Source organism: Bos taurus, chromosome 16 (genome assembly GCF_002263795.3).
Source record: "Bos taurus isolate L1 Dominette 01449 registration number 42190680 breed Hereford chromosome 16, ARS-UCD2.0, whole genome shotgun sequence".
Classification (NCBI taxonomy): Eukaryota; Metazoa; Chordata; class Mammalia; order Artiodactyla; family Bovidae; genus Bos; species Bos taurus.
In genome coordinates, this window is record NC_037343.1 from 64,588,277 (window position 1) to 64,611,690 (window position 23,414).

At 42.5% G+C, this 23,414-nt stretch overlaps 2 protein-coding genes across 17 annotated transcripts in view; one reads left to right on the plus strand and one right to left on the minus strand.

Moving 5' to 3' along the window:
• The window catches only part of SMG7 (SMG7 nonsense mediated mRNA decay factor), an 86,264-nt gene extending 69,883 nt beyond the window's left edge, over positions 1–16,381 (plus strand). For 3 of the 13 annotated variants that reach the window (XM_005217296.5, XM_059875452.1, XM_005217297.5), the window contains 13 exons: positions 479–549; positions 2,169–2,229; positions 3,379–3,498; positions 4,156–4,582; positions 6,403–6,547; positions 7,016–7,398; positions 8,266–8,637; positions 9,381–9,530; positions 11,524–11,604; positions 12,088–12,247; positions 12,903–13,073; positions 13,189–13,334; positions 13,971–16,379. In XM_005217296.5, coding sequence (XP_005217353.1) covers positions 479–549; positions 2,169–2,229; positions 3,379–3,498; positions 4,156–4,582; positions 6,403–6,547; positions 7,016–7,398; positions 8,266–8,637; positions 9,381–9,530; positions 11,524–11,604; positions 12,088–12,247; positions 12,903–13,073; positions 13,189–13,334; positions 13,971–14,084 — 2,401 coding nt within the window. In that variant the 3' untranslated portion in view covers positions 14,085–16,379. Of the gene's footprint in view, positions 1–478; positions 550–2,168; positions 2,230–3,378; positions 3,499–4,155; positions 4,583–6,402; positions 6,548–7,015; positions 7,399–8,265; positions 8,638–9,380; positions 9,531–11,523; positions 11,605–12,087; positions 12,248–12,902; positions 13,074–13,188; positions 13,335–13,970 lie in introns of all 13 variants that reach the window. The other 10 variants (XM_010813526.4, XM_024976348.2, XM_024976349.2 and 7 more) reach the window with 7 other exon arrangements.
• A 1,062-nt stretch (positions 16,382–17,443) lies between these two features.
• The window catches only part of NCF2 (neutrophil cytosolic factor 2), a 33,077-nt gene continuing 27,106 nt past the window's right edge, over positions 17,444–23,414 (minus strand). For 2 of the 4 annotated variants that reach the window (XM_059875221.1, XM_059875220.1), the window contains exons 14-15: positions 20,243–20,420; positions 17,994–20,056 (exon numbers count right to left, since the gene is read on the minus strand). In XM_059875221.1, coding sequence (XP_059731204.1) covers positions 19,800–20,056; positions 20,243–20,420 — 435 coding nt within the window. In that variant the 3' untranslated portion in view covers positions 17,994–19,799. 4 annotated transcript variants of the gene reach the window in all.

The following is a 23,414-nucleotide window of genomic DNA, read 5'->3' on the forward strand; positions in this document are numbered from 1 at the left end:
GTAACAATGTGAACTTTTTTATATCATAAAGAAAAAGGCATATTCATCACTTTTAATGTGATATGACTATGATGTAACCACATCCCCTGTCACAGATTAAGAACTAGTAATGGGTTCCATAACTGATAATGTATGTGAAAAATATAAAAACATAATGTGCTATTTCTCTGGTCAAAGGTTTCTCAGTAAATATCCATTTTCAGTGAATAAAACTGACAAGTCAGTTTTTCTGATTGTTAAATTAGGAACCTGGGGACCAATCTGTAGTAGTAGGTCTCTGTTATAGAAGTTTGGCCCTTCTGGTGTATCTTATCTAGACACATTTGTAATTATATTTTAGGAAATCATAACAGCATTTAAAATGATAAACCAAGAGAAAAATACATAGTCTAGGTCCTGTTGGTAACATTTTTATGGCTTATTAGCGTTCTGGTTTCTCATGCAAAAATAAAGTCTGAACTATCTGTTTAATTTACAGCATTTGGCCGTGGCTAATTTCTCTTCTGAACAGTTTCCATCCCCATGAAGAAGATCTTTCAAGTACTAATGGTAAGAGCTCCCTTAACCTTGTGTTGCTGACATTGTTCTCTGTCACTACCAGTGGGCTTAGTGAAAGTGAAAGCTGCTCAGTTGTGTCCGACTGTTTGCGACCCCGTGGACTATGCAGTCCTTGGAATTCTCCAGGCCAGAGTATTGGAGTGGTAGCCTTTCCCCTTCTCCAGGGAATCTTTCCAACCCAGAGATTGAACTTAGGTCTCCCACATTGCAGGCAGATTCTTTACCAGCTGAGCCACAAAGGAAGTAAATAGTGGGCTTAAGGCCAGAGAAAAACAAGGTTTTGTTCTTAAGTGTTTGACTTTAAATTCAGTATCTCAGAGGAGACTTTGTGCTTTGCATTGGTTAAGTGAGTGGAAATAGAGATAATAATCCTCTTGTAATTCTCTCAGCTTATTCTCCTGTTCTGCTTCATTTGAATAGGAGTCCAGAGAGGAGTGTTTTCAGATTCTTTCCATCTTCCCTTCTTCCTCATTCTTAATAGTTATTTTTTGGGGGAACTAAAGTGAACAACATTACTCTGTCAAAATAATACTTGCTTATCAGGACATTTGGGACATACAAACATAAAGAACACAAGTCCCCCTTAGTTCTCTCGTACAGAAATACTCTCTGTACTATTCACGATACTCTATTTTCTTTGAGGCTTTTACTTCTTTGTACATACATACACATACCTGCATGTGATTGATATCATATCGTTAAAGTTATGTGATATAGTCCACAAGAATCTGCCTGCAATACAGGAAACCCGGGTTTGATCCCTGGGTCTGGAAGATCCCCTGGAGAAGGAAATGGCAACCCACCCTGGTATTCTTGCCTGGAGAATTCCATGGACAGAGGAGTCTGGGCTACAGTCCATGGGGAGTGGACACGACTAAGCCACACACACACACACACACACACACACACACACACACACACGCTTTATAAGTTTAACGAGATACTGTTAGAATTTTTCTTTGTCATTTAAACATTTTGGAACGTGATTTTTAAAGGCTGCTTAATAGTCCATCCTATTGGCTGTGCCATAATTTATTTAATCATTATCCATTTGCTTAAAACTTTGCCCCATTATAAGTAGCACTGCATTGAACAAACTGTAATTGACTCCTTTCTGATTATTTTTCTTCTATTAGATCAGTGCCCCTCAAGCATCATATTTGCAAATGAATCACTTGGGATCTTGTTAAAATGCAGTTTATGATTCCGTAGGTTTGGGATAATGCCCAAGATTCTGTATTTCTTACAAGCTCCTGGGTGATGTAATGTTGATATTCAGTGCTTTGAGTTAACAAGGAGATAATCTAAACATTGTGATTAATGGATCAAGCTATGAATTTTTAAGGCTGCTAGGGGAAAAAATAGTCCATCGTACCCATCCTCCTCAGCCTTGAGTCTTGGGCAATGTCACGGGCTCAGAGGCCACAGGTAGGGGCTTCACGGGTAAGTTATTTTATCACAGTAACTATAAAGAGGAACAGACAACTATGAGCATTAATCTTTCTTTCTGTCTAGAAAATATTCTTTTTTTAATATAGGAAGCAATATCCTGCTGAACAATAATATTTTAATTAAAATGTTTACAAGTCTTGATTTCTGCCGTTCTCTAGCAACACCACTTCCAGAGGAGTTTGAGTTACAAGGATTCTTGGCTTTGAGACCTTCTTTCAGGTAGGTGGCCTTTGTCACTGTTTACCTAGAGTATAAAAAAGCTTCCTAATGTACTTCCCTACTTAAAAGTTCTCTCCTTAGTCCATTTTTACTCTGCTTCTGCAGTTATAAAGTATAGATTTTATGATGTCCCATTACTAGTACAGAAAACTTCAATTTACACATCCCCAGTTGTTAAAATATCTTTTTTATCTCAATGTCCAAAAGCTTAGTTTTTCAGCCATATTTCCTGCGACTTTCACCCCTTTCCCCCTCCAGTAGCTACACGTTATACATAAACTGTGACCTGTACTGGAATAGCTCTGTATTTTTATTCCTCCAAAACTTTGTTCATGCTGTGCCTGAAAAGTTCACATTCCTCTTTCATCCTTCCCTTACTTACTAATCTGTAAGCTCTTAACCATACCTGTCCAGAGTCCAGGTCAGGTATCACTTATTTTGTGAACCTTTTCAAAGCTTATCAGAAGACAGTAATGTTTCTTTTATAATGCTTCTCTTATTCTTTGCTTAGCTTTTATCTCTTCGGATTAAATCATAATTATTTGTTCCTTAAGGTCAGGAGACTATTTATCGTTGTATCCTCAGTTTCTGGCCTACTGCCTGGAAGTTCTTAGATGCTGCTGCTTTTTTTTTTTTTTTTTTAAGATAGCTTAAAGAGAAATTTGAAAAACCCTTACTTTTTAGGTTGACTTACTTTTCTAATGTCAGTGAGTTTTTTGCTCTGTACACTTTATGGTATGTGTTCATTTTTTTCTGATTTAGATTGGAAATGAATTCACCTTGAAATGAATAGATAATACTATCTGTTAGAATAGATACCTCAGAGACTCTAGCATTGCCATGGTTGTTTGAAGTAAGTTACTTACAATGTGAGCTTACTGTTAAATAAAAACTTTATTTATATTTTAAAAAAAGTCATTCCTAATAAAACATTGTGATTTATTTCAACTCCTCCATGAGAAAGTGAAATATAAATAAAAATATCACATTAATATTGCTTTGTTTCATGGTATTTACAGTCTTTAAGAGTATAAATAAGTTCAAGCAAATGCAGCTAATTACAACAAATAGCTAACCTGTATGGAAAAATCTGAAGCCATTGCAGTTCATTAGGTTTAATTTTCTATAATTTGCTTATGTCAATTTTAGGAACTTGGATTTTTCCAAAGGTCACCAGGGTATTACAGGAGACAAAGAGGGTCAGCAACGACAAATACGACAGCAGCGTTTGATCTCTATAGGCAAATGGATTGCAGATAATCAGCCAAGGTATTCCTCATCAGATACATACACACACCCCATATGAGTTTTACACTTTGGTATAAAGCTATTGATTGTAAACTCTTAAGTCAAAAGGTTGGGAACACAGCATCGGATTATGACCCTAGTGATCTTTAGAATCTCTTTAATCTCTGTCTTCTCATTACCCTGCCTCTTTTAGAGGAATTGGCCTTGTCTCCCCTATTTATTACGAGATGCTTCTCCAATTTATGAACATCCGTATAAATCTTAACTAAATTGTATGTTCACAGTCACGGTGATTTGTGTTGACAAGGGCATGCATGGTGGTCAGTTTCAGTCAAGACGAACCAGGATGATGCTTGTGCATCTCTGAGCTTCAGTTTTCACACGTATAAAATAGGAACGTCAAGGGCCCATTCTGGTGTCTTGTGCTTAAAACACGCTGAGCAGATGTAACTGTACTTACTAGAAAAATGGTAAAAGGGCCTAGGCGTGTGTTGTGGCGATGTGTGGTAGCATAATGAGAATGTGAGTTTCTACAGAACTGCTGTTTATGTTCCCCAAGTCCACGCTATTGCATCCTGCTGTTTCCCACATTTTAAGGCTGTGGGACCCATACAAAGTTCAGCTGTTACTGTTTTTGATTTATGTTTTTCATATATGGATTTATTTTTACTTTTTTAGGCTGATTCAGTGTGAAAATGAGGTAGGGAAATTGTTGTTTATCACAGAAATCCCAGAGTTAATACTGGAAGACCCCAGTGAAGCCAAAGAGAACCTCATTCTGCAAGACACAACCATCATAGAGTCCCTGGCAGCTGACGGGAACCCAGGACTGAAATCAGTGCTATCTACAGGCCGGAATCTAAGCAACAACTGCGACCCAGGAGAGAAACCAGTGGTCACCTTCAAAGAGAACATGAAGCCACGAGAAGTGAGCAGAGACCAAGGAAGAAGTTTTCCTCCCAAAGAGGTGAGAAGGGACTATAGCAAAGGAGTAGCTGTAACTGAGAATGATGGAAAGAAGGACAACAACAAGAGGAAAACAGAAACCAAGAAATGCACCTTAGAAAAGTTACAGGAAACAGGAAAGCAGAGTGTGGCAGTGCAGGTAAGCTGCGTTTGAACTGTAAAGCAGGTAGAGGAAGGCTCACACAAAAGGCAAGCGTTCCATTCGCTCCTAGACCCTTGAGAATTGGCTATTCTGGAAGCTTCCGTGCACTCTAAGAAGGCTGCATAGTAAGGTAATGTGAAGAACTATGGTAGATCTGTACTCTTGTCAGTTCACAGAAGTTGTAATGTGAGTGAAAAAATCCTAACCTGATTGGACATCTCTGTCAGTTCTCTCCAGTTTAAGTAGTAGGAAATGAGCCCAGTTGCAGAGCTCTTGATTTCATAAATAATTACATTTTCTTTGGGAGCTATAACTGCGATTTTTTAAAAATTTGAGATCTTTATAGATCCCACATAGTTGAGTATGTTGAGGCTTACACAGTGGTGTTTCGTGGGGTTTTATGTTTTTTTTTCCCCCCAGATTCACTATACAAAATGAAACACATTTTTGGAAAAAGATTTTCCTTGACATTTCTATCTGCCCCAGCCAGTAGCATTGTATAACCTCAGTGTTATCCTGACTCATGAGAATTTGTAAAGCAAGAATCCAAGTCTCCTGCTGGGGAAAGATAAACACTACTCAGTTATTAGTGACTTGTTTATATATATATATATATGTATGTATCTTTCCAAAGAGATACAGATGATTTCATATAAACAGAAAAAGGTCTTTACTCTGTGCTGGTCTTATTAATACCACCAGTGTTTGTAGCCATTTGATTCATTGAACACATTTTGGCAAATATATTTATTTACAGTAGGCATGAGGAATCTTACATTTTTGAAAGCTGCTTTCAGATAAACAGTATCTACAGTGTATTTCCCTTACAAGGTTTTTTGGGGAAAGAACATAATAGTTCCATTTTAATACTAGTAGTAGGGGGAGAAACAGAGAAAGAACATGGTAGAAATTGAGGAAAGGCACAGAGAGAGAGGGGCGCTGGGGAAAGGCAAGGGACAAACGCCGAAAGAGCTGTAAAGCCAGAGGTCAGCGTTTTAGGGTAAAGAGCTCAGCTGTTTCCCGCCTGCTCTGCCTTCATCCTCTGCAACTGCCTCCCAGAAAGGTCCAGGAAAATGAAATCTTCTTCCAGTCTCTCATCCCTTTTAAATCTGAGTATCTGTGATTAAAGAAAGCCTGACAATAATCAGTGTATCACCACCCTCTGTACCTCATCCTAAGTTTTCTATTACATGCTGCCAGTTTTCCTCATTTTATTCATCTTTATATTACTTGAGCAATGCATATGGCATCTGCTTCTCTGGCGCCACGTGTAGGATCTCAGGCCTGATTTTTTTATTGCTGAAAGTATCCTCATTTATTCTGGGGGTGGTAGGGTTGCAGGGTGGATGCTTGACTGATACCTTTAAAGCTTCCCAGATGAAGTTACACTGAGGGCCAAAGTGTCTCATCTGTGAGCTAGTGGTCATTATCAATTCATGTATGTTCTTAATGAATTAGAGAATACAGGGCCCTGGGGCCGATAACATTGGCTTAAGATAATAGGCAACTGTTTCAACCTGTTGGCATTGGGTGTCTCATTTATAAAAGAAATCAGTTCTCAGTCCTCTTCCATATTTCGTACTTCTGTGATTTTGTGAAAGCAGAATAACTATACAAGTAAAACTAAGCCCTTAACAGCTTTTTGAGGTATTTAAGTAATTTGATGTTCCCATTTTTAATTTAGGTGAAGTGAATAAGCATGTACTTTACTTTTTTTTTAACATAGGCTTTTAAATCCTTTGTTAGAGTAGGTGCTGCTTTCTGTCTCATTTGAGTTTCAGATTATTATAGGTAGTCTTGCTTCTGGTTGGTCATAGGTAAAATCTCAGACAGAGTTAAGAAAGACTCCAGTGTCTGAAGCCAGGAAAACACCTGTAACTCAAACCCCAAGTCAAGCAAGTAACTCCCAGTTCATCCCCATTCATCACCCTGGAGCCTTCCCTCCTCTTCCCAGCCGGCCAGGTAAATACATGTTTTGCAATGTCTTCTGCTGAATTCCGTCTGTGTAGGAGTTTCTGTTCACCTGCTGAGAAATTCTAGACTCTGCGGGACATGACTAAATCCTTAATATCAAAAGGTATAAGGAGTTCTCTTTCCCCTAAGGTTTCAATGATTTTTGAGCCATTTGCCTGTAGTTTATGCCCAAGTGCGTGCTCGTTGTTATGTAGGAGTGCCTGTCATTAAACATGGCATCCGAGAAACCTTTAGGACACTCCAGTTGCCTCAGTGGATAGAAGTAGCAGGCAGTAATCTGTATTTAATTCTTGAAATCGGGTTAAAGGTTGACACTTGCATCTTACTTGATGCTTGATGCCTGTCTTTCGTGATTTATTAGAAAACCTCTTCTCCACCCCAGCCCCAGATGACTAATTTTTGTCTTTCGTTTGCTAAGTTTCCTTAGAACTAAAACGATGTTCTTCTGTTTTGAAGGGTTCCCGCCCCCAACATATGTTATCCCCCCTCCTGTGGCATTTTCTATGGGCTCAGGTTACACCTTCCCAGCTGGTGTTTCTGTCCCAGGAACCTTTCTTCAGCCTACAGCTCACTCTCCACCAGGAAACCAGGTGCAAGCTGGGAAACAGTCCCACATTCCTTACAGCCAGCAACGGCCCTCCGGACCAGGGCCAGTGACCCAGGGACCTCAGCAGCCTCAGCCACCTTCCCAGCAGCCCCTCCCACCTCTGCCAGCTCCGCCAGCAGCACAGACTGCAGGCCAGCTGCAGGTTCAAGCTCTAGCTCAGCAGCAACAGTCCCCTACAAAAGCTGTGCCGGCTTTGGGGAAAAGTCCTCCTCACCACTCTGGATTCCAGCAGGTGAGTTAGTTGTGTGTGCTTCCAGCTGAGGTGAGGAGAGGAGCACCTGGAATCATTCAGTGTCAAGTTCATTCAAAATACTAGTTAATCCACCTCCCTCAGTCAAATAGAGAGCTAATGGGAAGTTGCTTTATGACACAGGGAGCTCAACCTGGGGAGGGTGGAACGGGGTGGGCAGGTAGGATGGGGTGGGGCAGGGGTGGGATGTGGGAGGGAGGGGCTGTATGTGTACCTGCGGCTGATTCAGGTTGTTGTATGGCAGAAAGCATACGACATTGTAATGCAGTTATCCTCCAATTTAAAAAACAAAAGCATTCAGCTACTTTTTTCTTAGACTTGTAATGATTATGGGAACACAGCAGTCTTTGCTGTTGAGGGAAGTTCAGTTGTTCTTTTTACTTTTGTAAAGGAGAATAGATATTACCTACCATACTTTCTTGCTACTGCTTGTTGGCTTTATAGAAAGGGATTTTCTGTAAATAATTTCCCGTATTTAAACCTGAACTACAGAAGGGAAACAGAATCGTGCTCTTGATGAGATGTTAAGAGAACTGTGACACCAGTCTTAAGTATCATCATCCGGCAGCACTTGAAGCAGAAGGGGAAATGGATGCATGCCCACCCACCCACACTCACAGCCTCATTTATTAAACCTCTTAATATTGGAATTGAAAGAGAATATGAACTCAGTGCCCTTAATCTGTTCCCAGAAAGCTCTGCTTATTGAAAAACTTAAAGAGCAAAGAACCCTGCATGACCCGGAGTTTTGTTGGTGGTAAAATCTCTCAAGTTCTCTCTGTGAGTCCTGAGTGAAGTAACATTGCATTTTTATCCTCATCTTGGTGAACCAGGCATCTCTTTTTTTAGTATCAACAGGCAGATGCCTCCAAACAGCTGTGGAATCCCCCTCAGGTTCAAGGCCCATTAGGGAAAATCATGCCTGTGAAACAGCCCTACTACCTTCAAACCCAAGACCCCATAAAACTGTTTGAGCCGTCGTTGCAACCTCCTGTAAGGCAGCAGCAGCCTCTAGAGAAAACAATGAAGCCTTTCCCCATGGAGCCATATAACCATAACCCCTCAGAAGTCAAGATCCCGGAGTTCTACTGGGATTCTTCCTACAGCGCTGCTGATAACAGAGCTGTGATGGCACAGCAAGCCAGTGTGGACCGCAGGGGCAAACGGTCCCCGGGAGTCTTCCGTCCAGAGCAGGACCCTGTGCCCAGGATGCCATTTGAGGTGCGTGTCCTTCCCTGTCACCAGGCACTTCAGATATCTCAGGTGGATGTTTAAAGGTCCCTCTGATTTCGTTAGTGCTACAGACCGCCACTGAGTGAGTGGGTGCAGCTCTTGGCGCCCTCTTCACACCACGTAAATTTGGGGAAGCTGAAGAACGCCGTTCCTGACGTTGAACTGTGACGGTCTGGCAGAGAGGACCATGTGCAGAAATCTCTAAGGCAGCACATTAGAGAATTCTGAGACAAAGCTCCTCTCAGTTGGGCTGAATCCTCTTAAGTTTAAAAGTAGATTTACTGCATATTTAAGCAAGTGGCTTTCTGAGAGGAACAAATTTAGCCTGTCACCTTTGATGGTGGAGTTCCCTGTCTTTGCCCTTTTTACTCATGAGAAACAGGTGTGTGTTGGTACCTTTTAAAAAAAAAAGCTGTTTCTCCGTTAGCCCAAGATACGCTCGTCTCTTTGCTGCCTTGCGTCATTGCGCTGGCTGTCCACTAGCCTTTTGTGTTCTGCTCTGCTGGCCACTGTCTTTGCCTCTTTCTGCTGTCTTGTTCTTTCCTTCTCATTGTCCTTGTGTCACCTTGCTTCCGTGTTTGGAAGCCTTTTCCTCTTTGCATAGCGCTGTCTTCTGTTCCTTACAGCTTCCTCCTTGACTTTACCTGCCTTCATCCCCCTAATGATGCGACTACTCCGCTGTGCTTTTGTCATCCCACATTGCATCTCACTGTGATCCTTTCTGTCACTAGGACCCCAAAGGCTCCCCTCTGCTTCCTCCGGACCTGTTAAAGAGTCTGGCTGCCTTGGAGGAAGAGGAAGAGCTGATTTTTTCTAACCCTCCTGATCTTTACCCAGCTCTGCTGGGGCCTCTCGCCTCTCTTCCTGGACGAAGCCTCTTTGTATGTATTTGATGTAATTCTTTTTCTTGCTGTAACCCCTGCCTTTTCTTCTGAGATTTTGTAGTAGAATAGGTAGTTTCTTCTTTCTAGGGCTTTCCTTTTTTTACCAGAATTTTAAAGCTTATTTCCTGATTGCCCAAACTAAGATTCACATGACAGTAAAATGTGGTAAAACTTTTCTGTCCCATAGTTTCCTCAAATCTTGTAGCTTTGTAATATATGTTATCCAGAGAGCATCCTGCAGGGCTGGGCACACACAGGATGTAATGCTGGGAAATTAACCTCCTTTTCAGGTGTCATTTCCACCTGGACCCAGGAATTTTAGGTGTCATTTAATCTTGCTTAGGAACAGTGAGATTTTTCCTCATGTATTCAAAATATGAAATGAAATAAAGTTCCAGATGTTTTACTGAATAAAAATATTCTAGATTGATTTTACTGAACAGTAAGTGGTTCTTTTCTGTTTGGTTAACTAAGAGCCCTGATCTAAATTCAGAGCCAGATTTGTAATATGAAGAGGACTCTATTTAAAAACATGATTGGAGTACCATCAATGAGTGAGCCCAGAGATAAGGTCTCAGAATTGATTAGTAGTATCTTTTAAAAATAATCTTCTGTATCCCAGTCTGCATTTCAAAGGATGCCATTATTTACATGTTTTACTGAGGTCGGGAACTGCAAGAAAGAAGTATGCTAGGAGGTTTTTTCCCCCCTCCCTGATCTTAATAAAGTGTGAAACATTTTTGAGTTCCACTTTCTTGCTGTTTCTTTCCCATAAACACAAGGTAAGAGAACATTCACAGGACTACAGTGCACTGATTTTAGTGTTAGAAATAAAAGCTTAATGGCTCTCCTGACAGAAACTGCCATCTCTGGCACTTGAAGTTCCCTTAAGAATTTTTCTGAGTGAGTGGCCACACAGACCTCCCACTCCCCGCCCTCCCCAAATGAGCAGGAATAAAAGATCCGCTGGACACCGAGATGGTAGTAGTGCGGTGACAGCGCCTAGAGGTCGTGGAGAGCCCAGCTGCTAAACTGCTGATTCTACCTGTTTGCCTTTCTTGCTGTGTTTGTGGGGTTTTTTTGTTTTTTTTTTTTTTGCTGGGTGGCTTAAGGGCCTAGGGTCAGAGCGCCTTTCTGTTCACTTGTTTCCTAATCCCTTAATTCTTGTTGTGCTTACCTTCTCCGCTGGAAATGACCCTAATGATGAAACAAGGAGGGGGGTGCTTTTAGTGGGGTTTTGTCATGTTAAAAAAAAAACAACCTTAACTATAGCCCTTCCTGTATTTAACATCATTAATGATGTCATGTGTGTGACAGTGCCTTGCATGTAGCAAGTGTTTAATAAATGCTTTGTTGACCAAGAGTTCAGTGATAGTGAGCATCAGAGATTCAGCTTTTTTTTTTTTTTTAATCAGTGAGTTTCTTAAGGACCAATAAATGTAAACTTGACTTGAGCAAGTGTTTGAATACATACCACAGATAGAGTTGCTTAGGAACCATGCTAACAAAACCAGTTGTCAAATGGATCTAAAGGCTTTTTTAAAGTCATTAATGTCCGTTTTTTAAGATTCTAGCAAGGGGGCAACAAATTAGGAAGAAAACAGTGTTTGATCAGCTCAGTGTCTTGTTTTGAGAGTATTTTAAATGCAGCTAGTGACAGGGATTCCTGAGGTTCTTACCCAGTGAATACTCAGTACTGCCAGTTTCCGGGGTCCCTGCCAGGATTTCTGTGCTTAAGTTAGAAGCACTGATCAGGAGGGTTCTGTCTGACTCACCTGTGACGACTGGCCCTTAGCGAGACCATGGTATTAATAAAAATTAATCCAAATTGAATTGATACTTTCTAAGCTTTAATTTGTACAAGAGAGGTGAATACAGATATTCTTAAATTGTGGTCTTTTATTTTGCTTGTATGGTATTTTAAAATTAGTACTAAGAAAATGGAAAGCATAATTTAACTATCTTTTGTTTTCCCTCTGGGACTATGAAGAAATCCTTACTGGAGAAGCCCTCAGAGCTCATGTCACATTCATCCTCTTTCCTGTCCCTCACCGGATTCTCCCTCAATCAGGTGCGTAAACAGTGAGGCATCCTGCTGTGGGCTAGCGTTTTCTTTTCCAGTCTATCTCAATACATCTGTTTTTCTCTTTCCTTTCTCTTCCATATATTGGTGTTTTCCAGGTATCTGATTTTACCACCTCCACCTCCCCCTCACCCCGCCCCCTGCCCCGCTTTGATTAGGGTATACTGGAGACTTTTGTAAGTTTGAATTGTTTAACTTCTCATTAATAATAAAATCTTTGGGGCTCTCTTGTTGAGCCAAGTAAATTATTCGTACTTTTTAACCTGGGCGGTTTACATAGAGCAGGATAAAGGGTGAGGGAAAGTAAAAAGCAAATGAATAAAAACAGGAAAACTGAAAGAAACATAAGACAAACTTCAAAAGTTTGTCTTGCAAAGAAAGTCTTAAGATCCATCAAGCATCCACGTGCATGAACACTACATTTTCTTTCATTGGAGTGAGTCTGTTCACTTGGTGGTCATTGTCTTTCAGGAGCGATACCCAAATAACAGTGTGTTCAATGAGGTATACGGGAAGAACCTGACAACCAGCTCCAAAGCAGAACTTAATCCCTCAGTGGCTCCCCAGGAAACCTCACTGTACTCGCTTTTTGAAGGGACTCCATGGTCTCCATCTCTTCCTGCCAGTTCAGGTATCGACTAGTCTTTACATTATAGACTTTGCATTATTAGCCGTACACTCAAAAGATAGTGTGGTTTGATAATTTTATGTATTTGGTGGTTTTTGTCTGTTACTATGATTTTTATTGTTGTTGTCGTTTGTATTTGTTTTTAAAGTAACTTCTGAAGGAAAATGGGGTGTAAAAAAGCCTGGTGAGCTGGTTCACATAATAAATGCCATTAAAAAAAGCTGTTTTACAGTCTCAGTAATGAGCACAGTTGTAAGGGAGAAAAATATGAGTTTTATCTTAAGGTTTGCAGCTGTTTTTTAGTTTTATTTGTAGATATTCATTCTTTGCAGGAAAATTCTTACGGTTAGGCAATTCTGCTCTGATAGAGAAGACCAGTATATACTTATCTGAAACAGGCACACCAAAACAGTGCATACGTTTGACAAAACTGTCTACATTTTTATTTTTAAGGTAAGGAACGTGTCTTGGACATGTACAGTAAGACAGACTAGTACATCTGGCAGGGTCCCTCTGGGGGCCTTTATTTTGCCTTTCTCCTGAAACCCTGTGGTTATTTTTAAGAGAATTTAAGTGATCAAATCTACTGGAAACTTTCATTCTTGGTATGTTTGTGAAACATCTCTATTTAATGTCCTGCGTTGCTGTTATTCAATAGATCATTCAACACCAGCCAGCCAATCTCCTCATTCCTCCAACCCAAGCAGCCTGCCAAGCTCCCCTCCAACACACAACCACAATTCTGTCCCATTCTCCAATTTTGGACCCATTGGGACTCCAGATAACAGGGATAGGAGAACTGCAGACCGGTGGAAAACTGATAAGCCAGGTGAGATCCAGTCTTCATTGCTTAGCAGAAGTGAACTAACTTACTCTGTGTCCTTCCTGGATCTTTGGCAGTGAAAGAACATCTTCTTGAATTATTCTTTTCTCTTCATTCCTAGCCATGGGTGGGTTTGGCATCGATTATCTCTCAGCAACATCATCCTCTGAGAGCAGTTGGCATCAGGCCAGCACTCCAAGTGGCTCCTGGACAGGCCATGGCCCATCCATGGAGGATTCCTCTGCTGTCCTCATGGAAAGCCTAAAGGTGAGTGGATCAGGAACAAGAACCATTCGAGATATCTCTGCTTTCAGTCACATAAATAGCTAGTCTTATTCCTAAGGCCCTTAGGATTATTTGATTTATACTGTATATCTGGCAAAGTCTTAGAAGCATGGTCTGCATTATAAGATTCTTTAAAAGGATTTTTTGTTGTTGTTGTTGAATTTTTGAATTCACTAGTGATAAACCAGTATCCTCAGGGGGACAGACATGAAGGTTTTAGTTGGATTCTAAGATTAAGAAAATTCTGACTCATCTTGAAATATTTTCTTTACTCCTTTTCTGAACAAGTAAAAGAAGGATATCTAATTTCATAAATGTTTTGCCGGCCTAAAACCTTTCTAGTCAGTGTCTGTTCTCACATGGAGCTGAGTTTTAGTAAAAAGACTTTATAGAAAACATACTTTCACCTTTTCTGGTTTAAAATGATCTTAATGAGAACTAACTAACCAGTCTTGAAGGACCTGGTCTTACAACAACTCCTTGTAATAGCTGGATTTTTTCAGGGTTTGGGGATCTTGGGACACATACACCTTTATGTTTGGCTGGGATTGAAAATCAGATCCCTTTCAGACAACCAGGCATGTGACCTCTGCTGACAAGCTCTGGGCTGTTTTTCAGTCTATCTGGTCCAGTTCCATGATGCATCCTGGACCTTCCGCTTTGGAGCAGCTGTTAATGCAGCAGAAGCAGAAACAGCAGCGGGGCCAAGGCGCCATGAACCCTCCACACTGAGGCCAGAGCGGCACCCTGGGAATGAAGGCTCCATAAACCATGGCATGCTGGGTTTGCAGGACTGACCCACGCAGTCCCCTGCAGGTGGCAGCCCTCTTTTCTGTGTCTCGCTGTTGAGAGGGTGTAAGTATTCCACCAGCCCGCTGAGTGTGCACGAAATGTCCGCAGTGCAACAAAAAGAAAAAACCATCAGGAACTCTCCGTCCCCCCGGGGCCTTCCGGAGGGGGAGAGGAACTGCTGTTTGTCTCACTCAGTTACCTGATATCACCGCCTCTCACCTTCTCCATCGTGCATGTCCCCAGCCACATGGGAAGTGAAAGCTGAGAAGGGAAGGCAGATGGGAGAAGCCAATGGGAACTTCTCAGTCCTTTTTTTTTCCTCTTTGGGGAATAAAATAGGAATCCATTAATGATTGCTTTGCTGACTGAGAATGTAGTTGAAATTACTCCTGAACATCTTTTATTATTGTTACTCTCAGTAGTAAGATATCACACTGAATTCTTCCATACACAGATGTGCTTCTTCTAGTCAGTGTGTAGCAAGGAAAAACCCCGTGCACTGCTCCTGTGAGAGGTCGGTGGTGACAGGATGGGGAAACCGACCTCTGCAGCCCGTGGAAACGGTCCATGAGGGCGAGGACGCGGCCTCTGCTTGGACTCAGAAGGTTCTGGTGGGCCCTCCTCTAGCCTGGAGACTCCAGCCGGAAATGCCCTCCACTCTGTAGGTGCTCGAGCCCCCACTGAGGATGCCGCATGGCTGGTGGTGCTGGGCTGGACTAGCCGAGGACTGCCGTAGGGCTCTAAAGGAACGTTTGTGACTCCTGTCCATCTTACGGTAGTGTTGCAGGCAGTCCCACAGCAGGCAGGCTAGTCCATTCATGGCCTGACACAGTTTAATAGGTAGAAGCTTTCAGTGTGGTTACTTTTTGTTTGGTTGGTTTTTGTGCCCCCATCCTACTTACCACCCACCTCCTCCTGTCCCTACCTCCACCCCCTTTCTACCCTGTGCTGTGTGCTGTAATCGTTTTTATTCCTAATGTGTACAACATCTCGCCAACAAGCAACAGCATGGGGGCCAGCAGTTGGGGCCCAAAAGACAGTCTGAAGAGGAAGGAAGTGGCGGCGTGCGCATGGCCCACTGAGCAGCCAGGCCCCTGCCCGGCTGTGGTCTCCCAGCCTCCACTTTCAGAGTGAAATTCAAGGCGACACAGACACGTGTGCATCAGGCACAGAAGGAAAACACAACGGAGTCCATTCTGGAAAAGGCGGAAGAAAGGAAAAGAAACTTTTTATCTGATATTTATTAGAAGGAAAGAGGACTGAAGATTTTTCTTGTGTAGAAACAGAAGGACAGCATTTCTGATAGTCATTTCCTGGCAAAGTAATATTTTAAGGGGAAATTATGGAAACAATCTAAATGTCCAGTTGCTGTGCTAGTGTAGGGTTTGTTTTCTGGGAGGGCTCTCCTTCGCGCGCGCGCTCGTGTGTGTGTGTGAGTGTTTGTGTGTGTGCACACTGGCCCGTCTGCTCCCTGGAGGGGAGGGGCGGTGCGTGTGAGTGTGTGGAGCTAGCGTGGGACTCAAGAGCTGGAAAACAGCTACAGAGCAAAGCACATCCAGGAGCCCCGGTCGTCACTGGAGTCTGGGCAACCCCAGCAATGAAAGGGGGTGAGATTCATGCTCATTGCTCTTCCGAGAGAGTGGTTGGAGTCCGAATGCTTACATCATTGCTCTTTTAGTTTGACACGGTGTTTGGGGTTTTTTGTTGTTTTTTTTTTTGAAAGGTCTGAAAGGGTGCAGTCCCCCACCCAATGGCAATATGAAACCCTTTGTGCTTCTCTCCAGCCCCTCCTCCGTGACCACCGTCCTCCCATCCCCTCCCTCCCGAGCCTCCTTCCCTGCTGCCTTTACCCACTTTGTGTGTTTGAGCTCTGCATTCAGGCAGCTGCAACATTCCAGTGTTTGAACTGTCACCAACTCTTGCACCCTCGACACGCCCACCAGGTTCGCCGTCTCGCTCCCGCAGTGCCCACGTCCCGTCTGCAGCCCCATTTCTGCATGAGAATTTGGTGTTTGGAATGTTTTTTGACTCTTGGGGCGGGGTTCCTCGCCTTATCATCCTCAGTGTGGAGTAATGAGGAGGGAAAGGAGAATCTTCATCAGAAACTGGTTCTGTGTAGCAAACTTTCTTTTGTGTTTCTTTTTGTTTTTGTTTATTTGTTTTGGTCTGTCTGTGCAAGACCTGCAGCTGCTGAAATCAGCTTTGCCTTTAATTAAACCATGTTCTCTCCAACCAGATCTGTGTAGAGACTGTTCTTTCCTATCCTGAAAGAAAATCCAACTTAACAAATTTAAACTACTCACAAGTCATCTAGGGGAATGAAAGAAGGTCAAAAATCGAATATGCTTCAGGGTTATTTTTGTTTTTAGTAATATTTCAAACCGATGTGCAGGATTACAAAAAGGGATGGGTTCTAATAAAGAGTGGCTTGTGCAAAGGCATTAACAACTCAGCATTTTTATCCTTACTATCACCCTTAATAAGGCAGCTCAGAGACCGTGTATCCTACTGGCCCAGTAAAGTCAACTCAGTGTGATGAGCAGCAACAGTATTTGGCGTTCTCTGCTCTGGGGTTGTCTTTCTTCAAGTTGTGTCCCCTGATTTCCAGCGGTGGCCTGCTGGCCTTCACTGTGTGCGTGAGCCAACACTGCACCTCACCTGTGTGTGCACAGCCACCAGCTGCATTTTCACACTGATGTTGATTCAGTCCACGGTTTGTCTCCTAAATGTGCTTTTCATAAGCACCTACACACTTGAAAAATTGTGAACAGAATATTCCGCAAGAGGAAGGGGAATTAAGGCCAGGCCTTTGGAATTTATGGAAACTCACCCAAGTTAATCCTGAGAAGCAGATGTAGAGGGACAGCACTAAGCACCTGGCTTCCTGAGCACGGCCGCTTTTCACCCAAGTGTCAGTGCGTGGACTCACCATTGAGCTCTGTAACAGGTGCCCTCCAGGAGAAGAAACCAAGGGGCTTTTCACCCAAGTGTCAGTGCATGGGCTCTCCATTGAGCTCTGTAACAGGTGCCTTCCATGAGAAGAAACCAAGGGATGTAGTTCCAGTATTTTAATTTTCTGTGAAATTAAAAGCTATATTCCAGGGGAACATAACTCAGTCTAGGTTCTGTTTAAGCAGCGAGACTTTCAGTCCCCAAAATGTTAGTTTTGTGTGTGCAGGCGTGCATGCTCACATCTTCTGAACTACCTGTAAAGTTACCTCAGTCCCTGGGAGTTTGCGATAGTAACGGTGTAGGAGTGGGGATACTTATACTCAGGTCTTGGGCCTGCACTCTGGGTATCTTGTTTTTGTACATTTTTTATTGAGTCATCACACGTATAGAGAGAAGTGTACCAATAGTAAGTATACAGCTCGGTGAATTTTCACAAACCGAACACACCTGGGTAGCCAGCATTCCAAGCAAGAAACAGATTTTCTGCAGCCTAGAAGACCCCCCTCTTCCAGACATTTCCGACCACCACCCCTCCCTGTCTTCAAGGTAATCATTGTAAGTTCTCACGTCATTGTCTAATAGGTTAAGTTTTAATGGAAGAGTTAAATGAATTAATATTTATTTCATGAATATTACTTGATGATGGATTAATACTTTAATGGATGAATTAATAATTCCAGAGGTGTCTCTCAAATGTATAGCGGAGGCATGCCAAACCTTGTAAGCAATAGTACTTCCTTTTCTTCAACGTTGTAGGTTGTGAAACATCCTAGACTCTTCCGGGCGTGCTTTCCAAGTCTGTAGTTGGATGTTGTTCAACAAAAGCTTTGGGGAAAATGCCAACCTTCCCTTTGCACTCCCCTTCCAGCCATTCTTCATTCACTGATAAAAGGAAAAGTATACGTTGACTTCTACAATGAGGATAGGAGAAGTCCCTCACCCACGTAGTCCACACAGAACTGGGTCGGTCTGTCTTCACCCCCAGTTGTGCCAACAGGGAAAAGTCAACATTGGAAAAGTGACTGGTAAGAGCAAACATAGGCGCTATCTCATGATTGGTTTCTGTTTTAGACACAGAGAAGTAAAATGCAGAAAAATGAGAGTCTTCAAAAAGTTACCAAAGTGAAAGAAATTAAACAATGAATCCTTATGTATGAGGTGGTTTGGTTTTTTTTTAACATAGAGTTTTAGCTTTGTTGGGAACCTTTGTTTTGATTACAGGACAGGGATATGCCATTGGTTAAATAGATAAATAATGATTGTTCACTAGTGAATGATCAAAGAATTGAGAGTTGGAGCTAATGACGGGTTCAGTCCGTGTTTATAAAATACAAGAGTTTTCATAGCACCTATTTTGAGACTTTAATAAAGTATGTGCATAGACTTCATAACTCAGTTATAGATAATATTCCCATTTTAAGTTTTCTGTGGTTAAAAGCTACATTCCAGGGGAACGTAACTCAGTCTACGTTCTGAGAAGACACAAGAGATTAATAGCTTGTTCGGGGTCATTTCTGCCACTAAATATCAGACACCTTAGGTAGCTGTGACCTATTCTAGAGCCTATCCAACAGACCATAGAAGCTGTTTAGATCAGAGGCTCATCTTTGGATGTAACATGTCTCCATCAGATATTATAGCAACACCATGTGGTACTTGGATCCTGTCCCCAGAAACTGTCCATTAGTGTGGAGTGTGGCTGGGCATCTGAGTTCACCCAAGGGAATTCCAATTGCAAACTTTTGTCTTGATTCTTTCTTCTATGATACGAGTATCAGCATTTGTTGTGCTGGATCCTGGGAGCTTGTTAGAAATGCCAAATCTCAGGTCCCACCCCAAACTTGATTCGGAATCCATTTTAACAAGTTCCCCAGAGGGTTCACATTTAAAATTTGAGAAACTTTTGGAATAAAACCATCTCATAACTTGAATACAACTGAACTCAACCCCTCGGCCCTATACAATGTTTATGCTGAATTCTATTTCCCTATGTGTTACGAAAGTTTCAAAATCTTACATAGATACTTCCTGAATTAAACCAACTTAAACTTCTATACAAATCCCAGTAAAGAGTATACCACCTTCTCTCCATATCTACTCAGAAGACTTTTCAGAGCATTTGTTCATCTTCATCTCATCCCCACCCCTGAAAAACAAATTTCGCCAGTTGCTTGGTACTGACACTTAAAAAATGGCTTGGGGAGTTAAATCCAACTCTCATAACTGAGTTTCCATTCTCCCTTTTAGAATATACGCACCATCCATGCACCCTGTTTGTTTTTCACTTCTTATATTGTTGCTGCAGTCTGGTATACTCACTCTTCACCCCCACTAACTTGAAAATCTCCCGCTTATTTCTTAATCTGTTAATTTTCTGTTACAATTGATAATGGTGTTCTGTCTTCACTGTTTTGCATTGCTAACGTACAAGATTTCGGCCATGTGAATGAAACTTTTGATATGACTTGTTACCAGGTAAAGAAAGAAGAGTGTCAAACCATGAGTTATTAATAGAATGCTGCTTCTCAGTATGGTCAGTAGATCAGCATCGCCTGGAAGCTGGTTAAAAATGCAGATTAGCGGGCCCCACCCCAGACCTGAATCAGAATCTTTAACAAATTACAAAAGATGCATGAGCATACTTAAGTTTGAGAAGCAGTAAATTAGGACCCTCCACTTATTTTAATTTTTACTGTTTTTGATTTATAACAACCTGGGAAGTAGCAGAGAGCACGATTCCGAATAGTTGTTTTTAAGGCAAAATGTATGCCCTTCTTCCCTCATCTTCAAAAAGTACATCAATTCGAAGACCTGTAGTTTGCAAAACATCACTATCACGTGGCTCGGTGCAGACACACAGTGGTTGAAGCCCTCTTCAAATCCATTAACTCCAGTGTGAGAACCCGCGGCTTCCAAAACAGTCTTTAATGTGTGACTCAAGTCTGCCATTGGTTGCTTCCCTGCCCAGGAGAGCAACAGATGGAAAGGTGAACACACTCAGTTTTGTTCCCTCCCACTAAGAACTGGGAAGGAAATTGTAACCATTGACTAAAGTTTGCGGCTAATTGATGTTTTCTTCTCTCTGTACTTGTATTTATTGCTGCTAACGTGTGCATTCGTTTCTGCACTCCAGGAGTAGCACTTACCCGTTGATATCACCAGGATGACGTCCCCTTCCAGGAACTCCAGGTCTTCTGGCTGGGTAGCCTCGTAACTGAAGAGAGCAACCACTTTGCTCCCTTCCTTAAGCTCAGGTTCTGTTGTCTGGTTATTAGCATCAGATTTTTTGCTTTCTTCGGGTTCATCTGGAAAGCCCTGGTCACCCTGAAATAGTAAAGGGCCTATTAGTTTTCCTAACTTCCTGCCATGAACATTGAACATCACTGAAGGAATCAATCAGCAAAATGTCAATGTAGCACCTGGGATATAAACTCAAAGCCAAGTTTGTGATCAGTGCCAAACATAGACCTGGTGTATACTTTATGAACACTGGATGGGTGGACACAGGACCGTAGATCGTCTTAAAATGCTACTGAAACATGTTAATCGCAAAAAGGGTAGGTATAACTGGTAATTTTTCTTAGATGGAGAGACAGATTGAATCACAAGTAAGTAAAGGAACCCAAAGTCAAACCTAACTCCCAAATCCAACACCCCTTCCCCAGTACCCATAACACTGGGCACCTTGTTACAGAAAGGCAAACTTGTCTGCACCATCCCAAATTAATCAGGAACTCCCTGTGGGAGTTAACAATCATTAACAAAACAACAAAAAATAATTTAAAACAACAAAATCAACGTTTACAGTGAAGTAATGCTGAAGCTGAAGCTCCAATACTTGGGCCACCAGATATGACCAGCTGACTGATTGGGAAAGACCCTGATGCTGGGAAAGATTGAAGGCAACAGGAGAAGGGGGCAGCAGAGGATGAGATGCGTAGATAGCAGCACCAATTCGATGAACATGAATCTGAGCAAACTCCAGGAGATGGGAAAGGATAGGGAAGCCTGGCATGCTGCAGTCCATGGGGTCACAGAGTCGAACACGACTGAACAACAAATTCACATTTAGAACTGAACTAAAAAAAACGAACTGAACTAATAGGAATCCTTTCAAGACAGAACTGAAGGGATTAGTCCGAAAACAGATTATTGGAAAACCTGGAGTGACCTTTCACACTTTGAAGGGACACTTTGCGTGGACACCCACTCGCCCCTGGGTCCTAGGCCTTCCAGCCAGGCCAGCTCAGCCGTGGCCGACGCTGCAGCCCCGTGAACCGCACACGCCAGGGCTCCGTGGCCGTCACCAACTCCCAGAGTCCACCCAAACCCTTCCATCGAGTCGGTGGTGCCATCCAGCCATTGCATCCTCTGTCTTCCCCTTCTCCTGCCCTCAGTCTTTCTTTTCAAATGAGTCAGCTCTTCACATCAGGTGGCCAAAGTATTGGAGTTTCAGCTTCAACATCAGTTCCTCCAATTGAACACCCAAGACTGATCTCTTTTAGGATGGACTGGTTGGATCTCCTTGCAGTCCAAGGGACTCTCAAGAGTCTTTTCCAGCACCACAGTTCAAAAGCATCAATTCTTCGGCACTCAGCTTTCTTTATAGTCCAATTCATATCCATACACGACCACTGGAAAAACCATAGCCTTGACTAGACGGACCTTGGTTGGTGCCAGAGGTCTCAGATCCAGTGGCTGCACTTCCTGAAACAATTTTCTGAACTCTAACCCCTAAGTTTACTTTGTGGGGTTTACTACAGGGCCTTCCTCCAGACCTATCCTCTTTAGTTCTTCCCCTCCCATTTTTTTTTCCCCCATCAAACATTTGTCTTTGATTTGAATGCAAAGGAGACACTTCCCTAACTGAGCAGTAACCACTACCCAGCTGTGGGGATGAGGGTTTGGAGGAAGGACTCGCTGGGCCCATGGCCTACATGTCTGGAATAGCTTTCCTGCTGTGGTCATTTCTATGGTCTCAAAAGTCCACTTGTGGCTGAAAACTAGTAGCTGACCAAGGATTCCCTTAGGAGCTATTCAATTTTATACCCCCTAGGCAGATAAAACTGCAGATGCCACTGTTGACAAAGGCTAAAGCAGGAAGCAGGTGAGAAGAGGAACTGAAGTGTCAACGGGACCCCACTCGAGAGCTTTGGGCAGTGGGAACTGCAGGCTCATGGTCTCTGTGTCAGGACTCCCCAGCCGCCCGATTGTGGGTCGGGAGCTGTTTACTCAGAGGAAGCCCACCAGCCAGCCTAGCTGATTTCTCTGCCTCGCTCATATGCCCTTTAAATTACCAATCCAGAGCAAGACCTCACTTATCTTCTTCCCTGCTCACAATATCAACCTAGCACAGCAGTGTCCAAGGCTACCTCTCTCTGGTCCTGTGGTTTTTCCAACACTTTTCCCACCGCTGTCCCTGCCCATCAACAATGAGCCCCTTTTCCCACTGTGCTGATTCTTGTGGTCTGCCCTCCTGTTTTTTCCATCTATATAATACATCCATCCTAACCTCCTCCACCTTGCTAATTACTACGCACCATTTTCAGGATAAGCTTCAAGACAATTTCAGTCTCTAGGAAGACTTGTCCCACTTCCCTCCAGCATTTTTGGGTGAGATACCCTCCCGATGTTATGTAAATGCTTACATAACAGAGTAAAGCACTTGTGTGTCTCCATCAGTTTACTTCACACACGCTTTGTAGTCATCTGCTTGCTCTTCCCCTCATGAAAAAAGGCCTGTGTCTTACTAGTTTTTATATTTCCAGTACCTATCTAGAGACATGTGCCCAGCAAATGTTTGTTGAAGAATTAATGTCATTAGATAAACGCTGGAAACAACCCAAATGCACACCAACAGCTGAATGAATAAGCCAGTTGTGGTATCCATACAATGGAATACCATTCAGCATTCAAAAGAAATGGACTATTAATATATATACTGTACCATCCACTTATTTGAAATGACATAAAAGACAAAAAACTTTGTTGACAGAAAGCAGATGGATGATTTTCAAGGACCATTGTTGGGAGGGAAAATGAACATCTACAGCAAAAAGAAATGGCAACGTTTCCTAGGGAGACTAAGGGACAAAGCCAAAGAGTACTAACGTGTAGCTGCTACTTCTAGCCTCGAACTTTGCTCCTGACTCCCTCATTCTTACTGGAAAGTCAGTTTAGCTCTTCTAGACCCCAGGGCCTACGGCTAACCTGCCCTTTTACTGTCAGTACACTGAGGTGTTCAAGAGCAGCAGTTCCCAGCCTTTTTTGGCACCAGGGACCGGTGTCATGGAAGTGACGGTTTTAACACAGACCTGG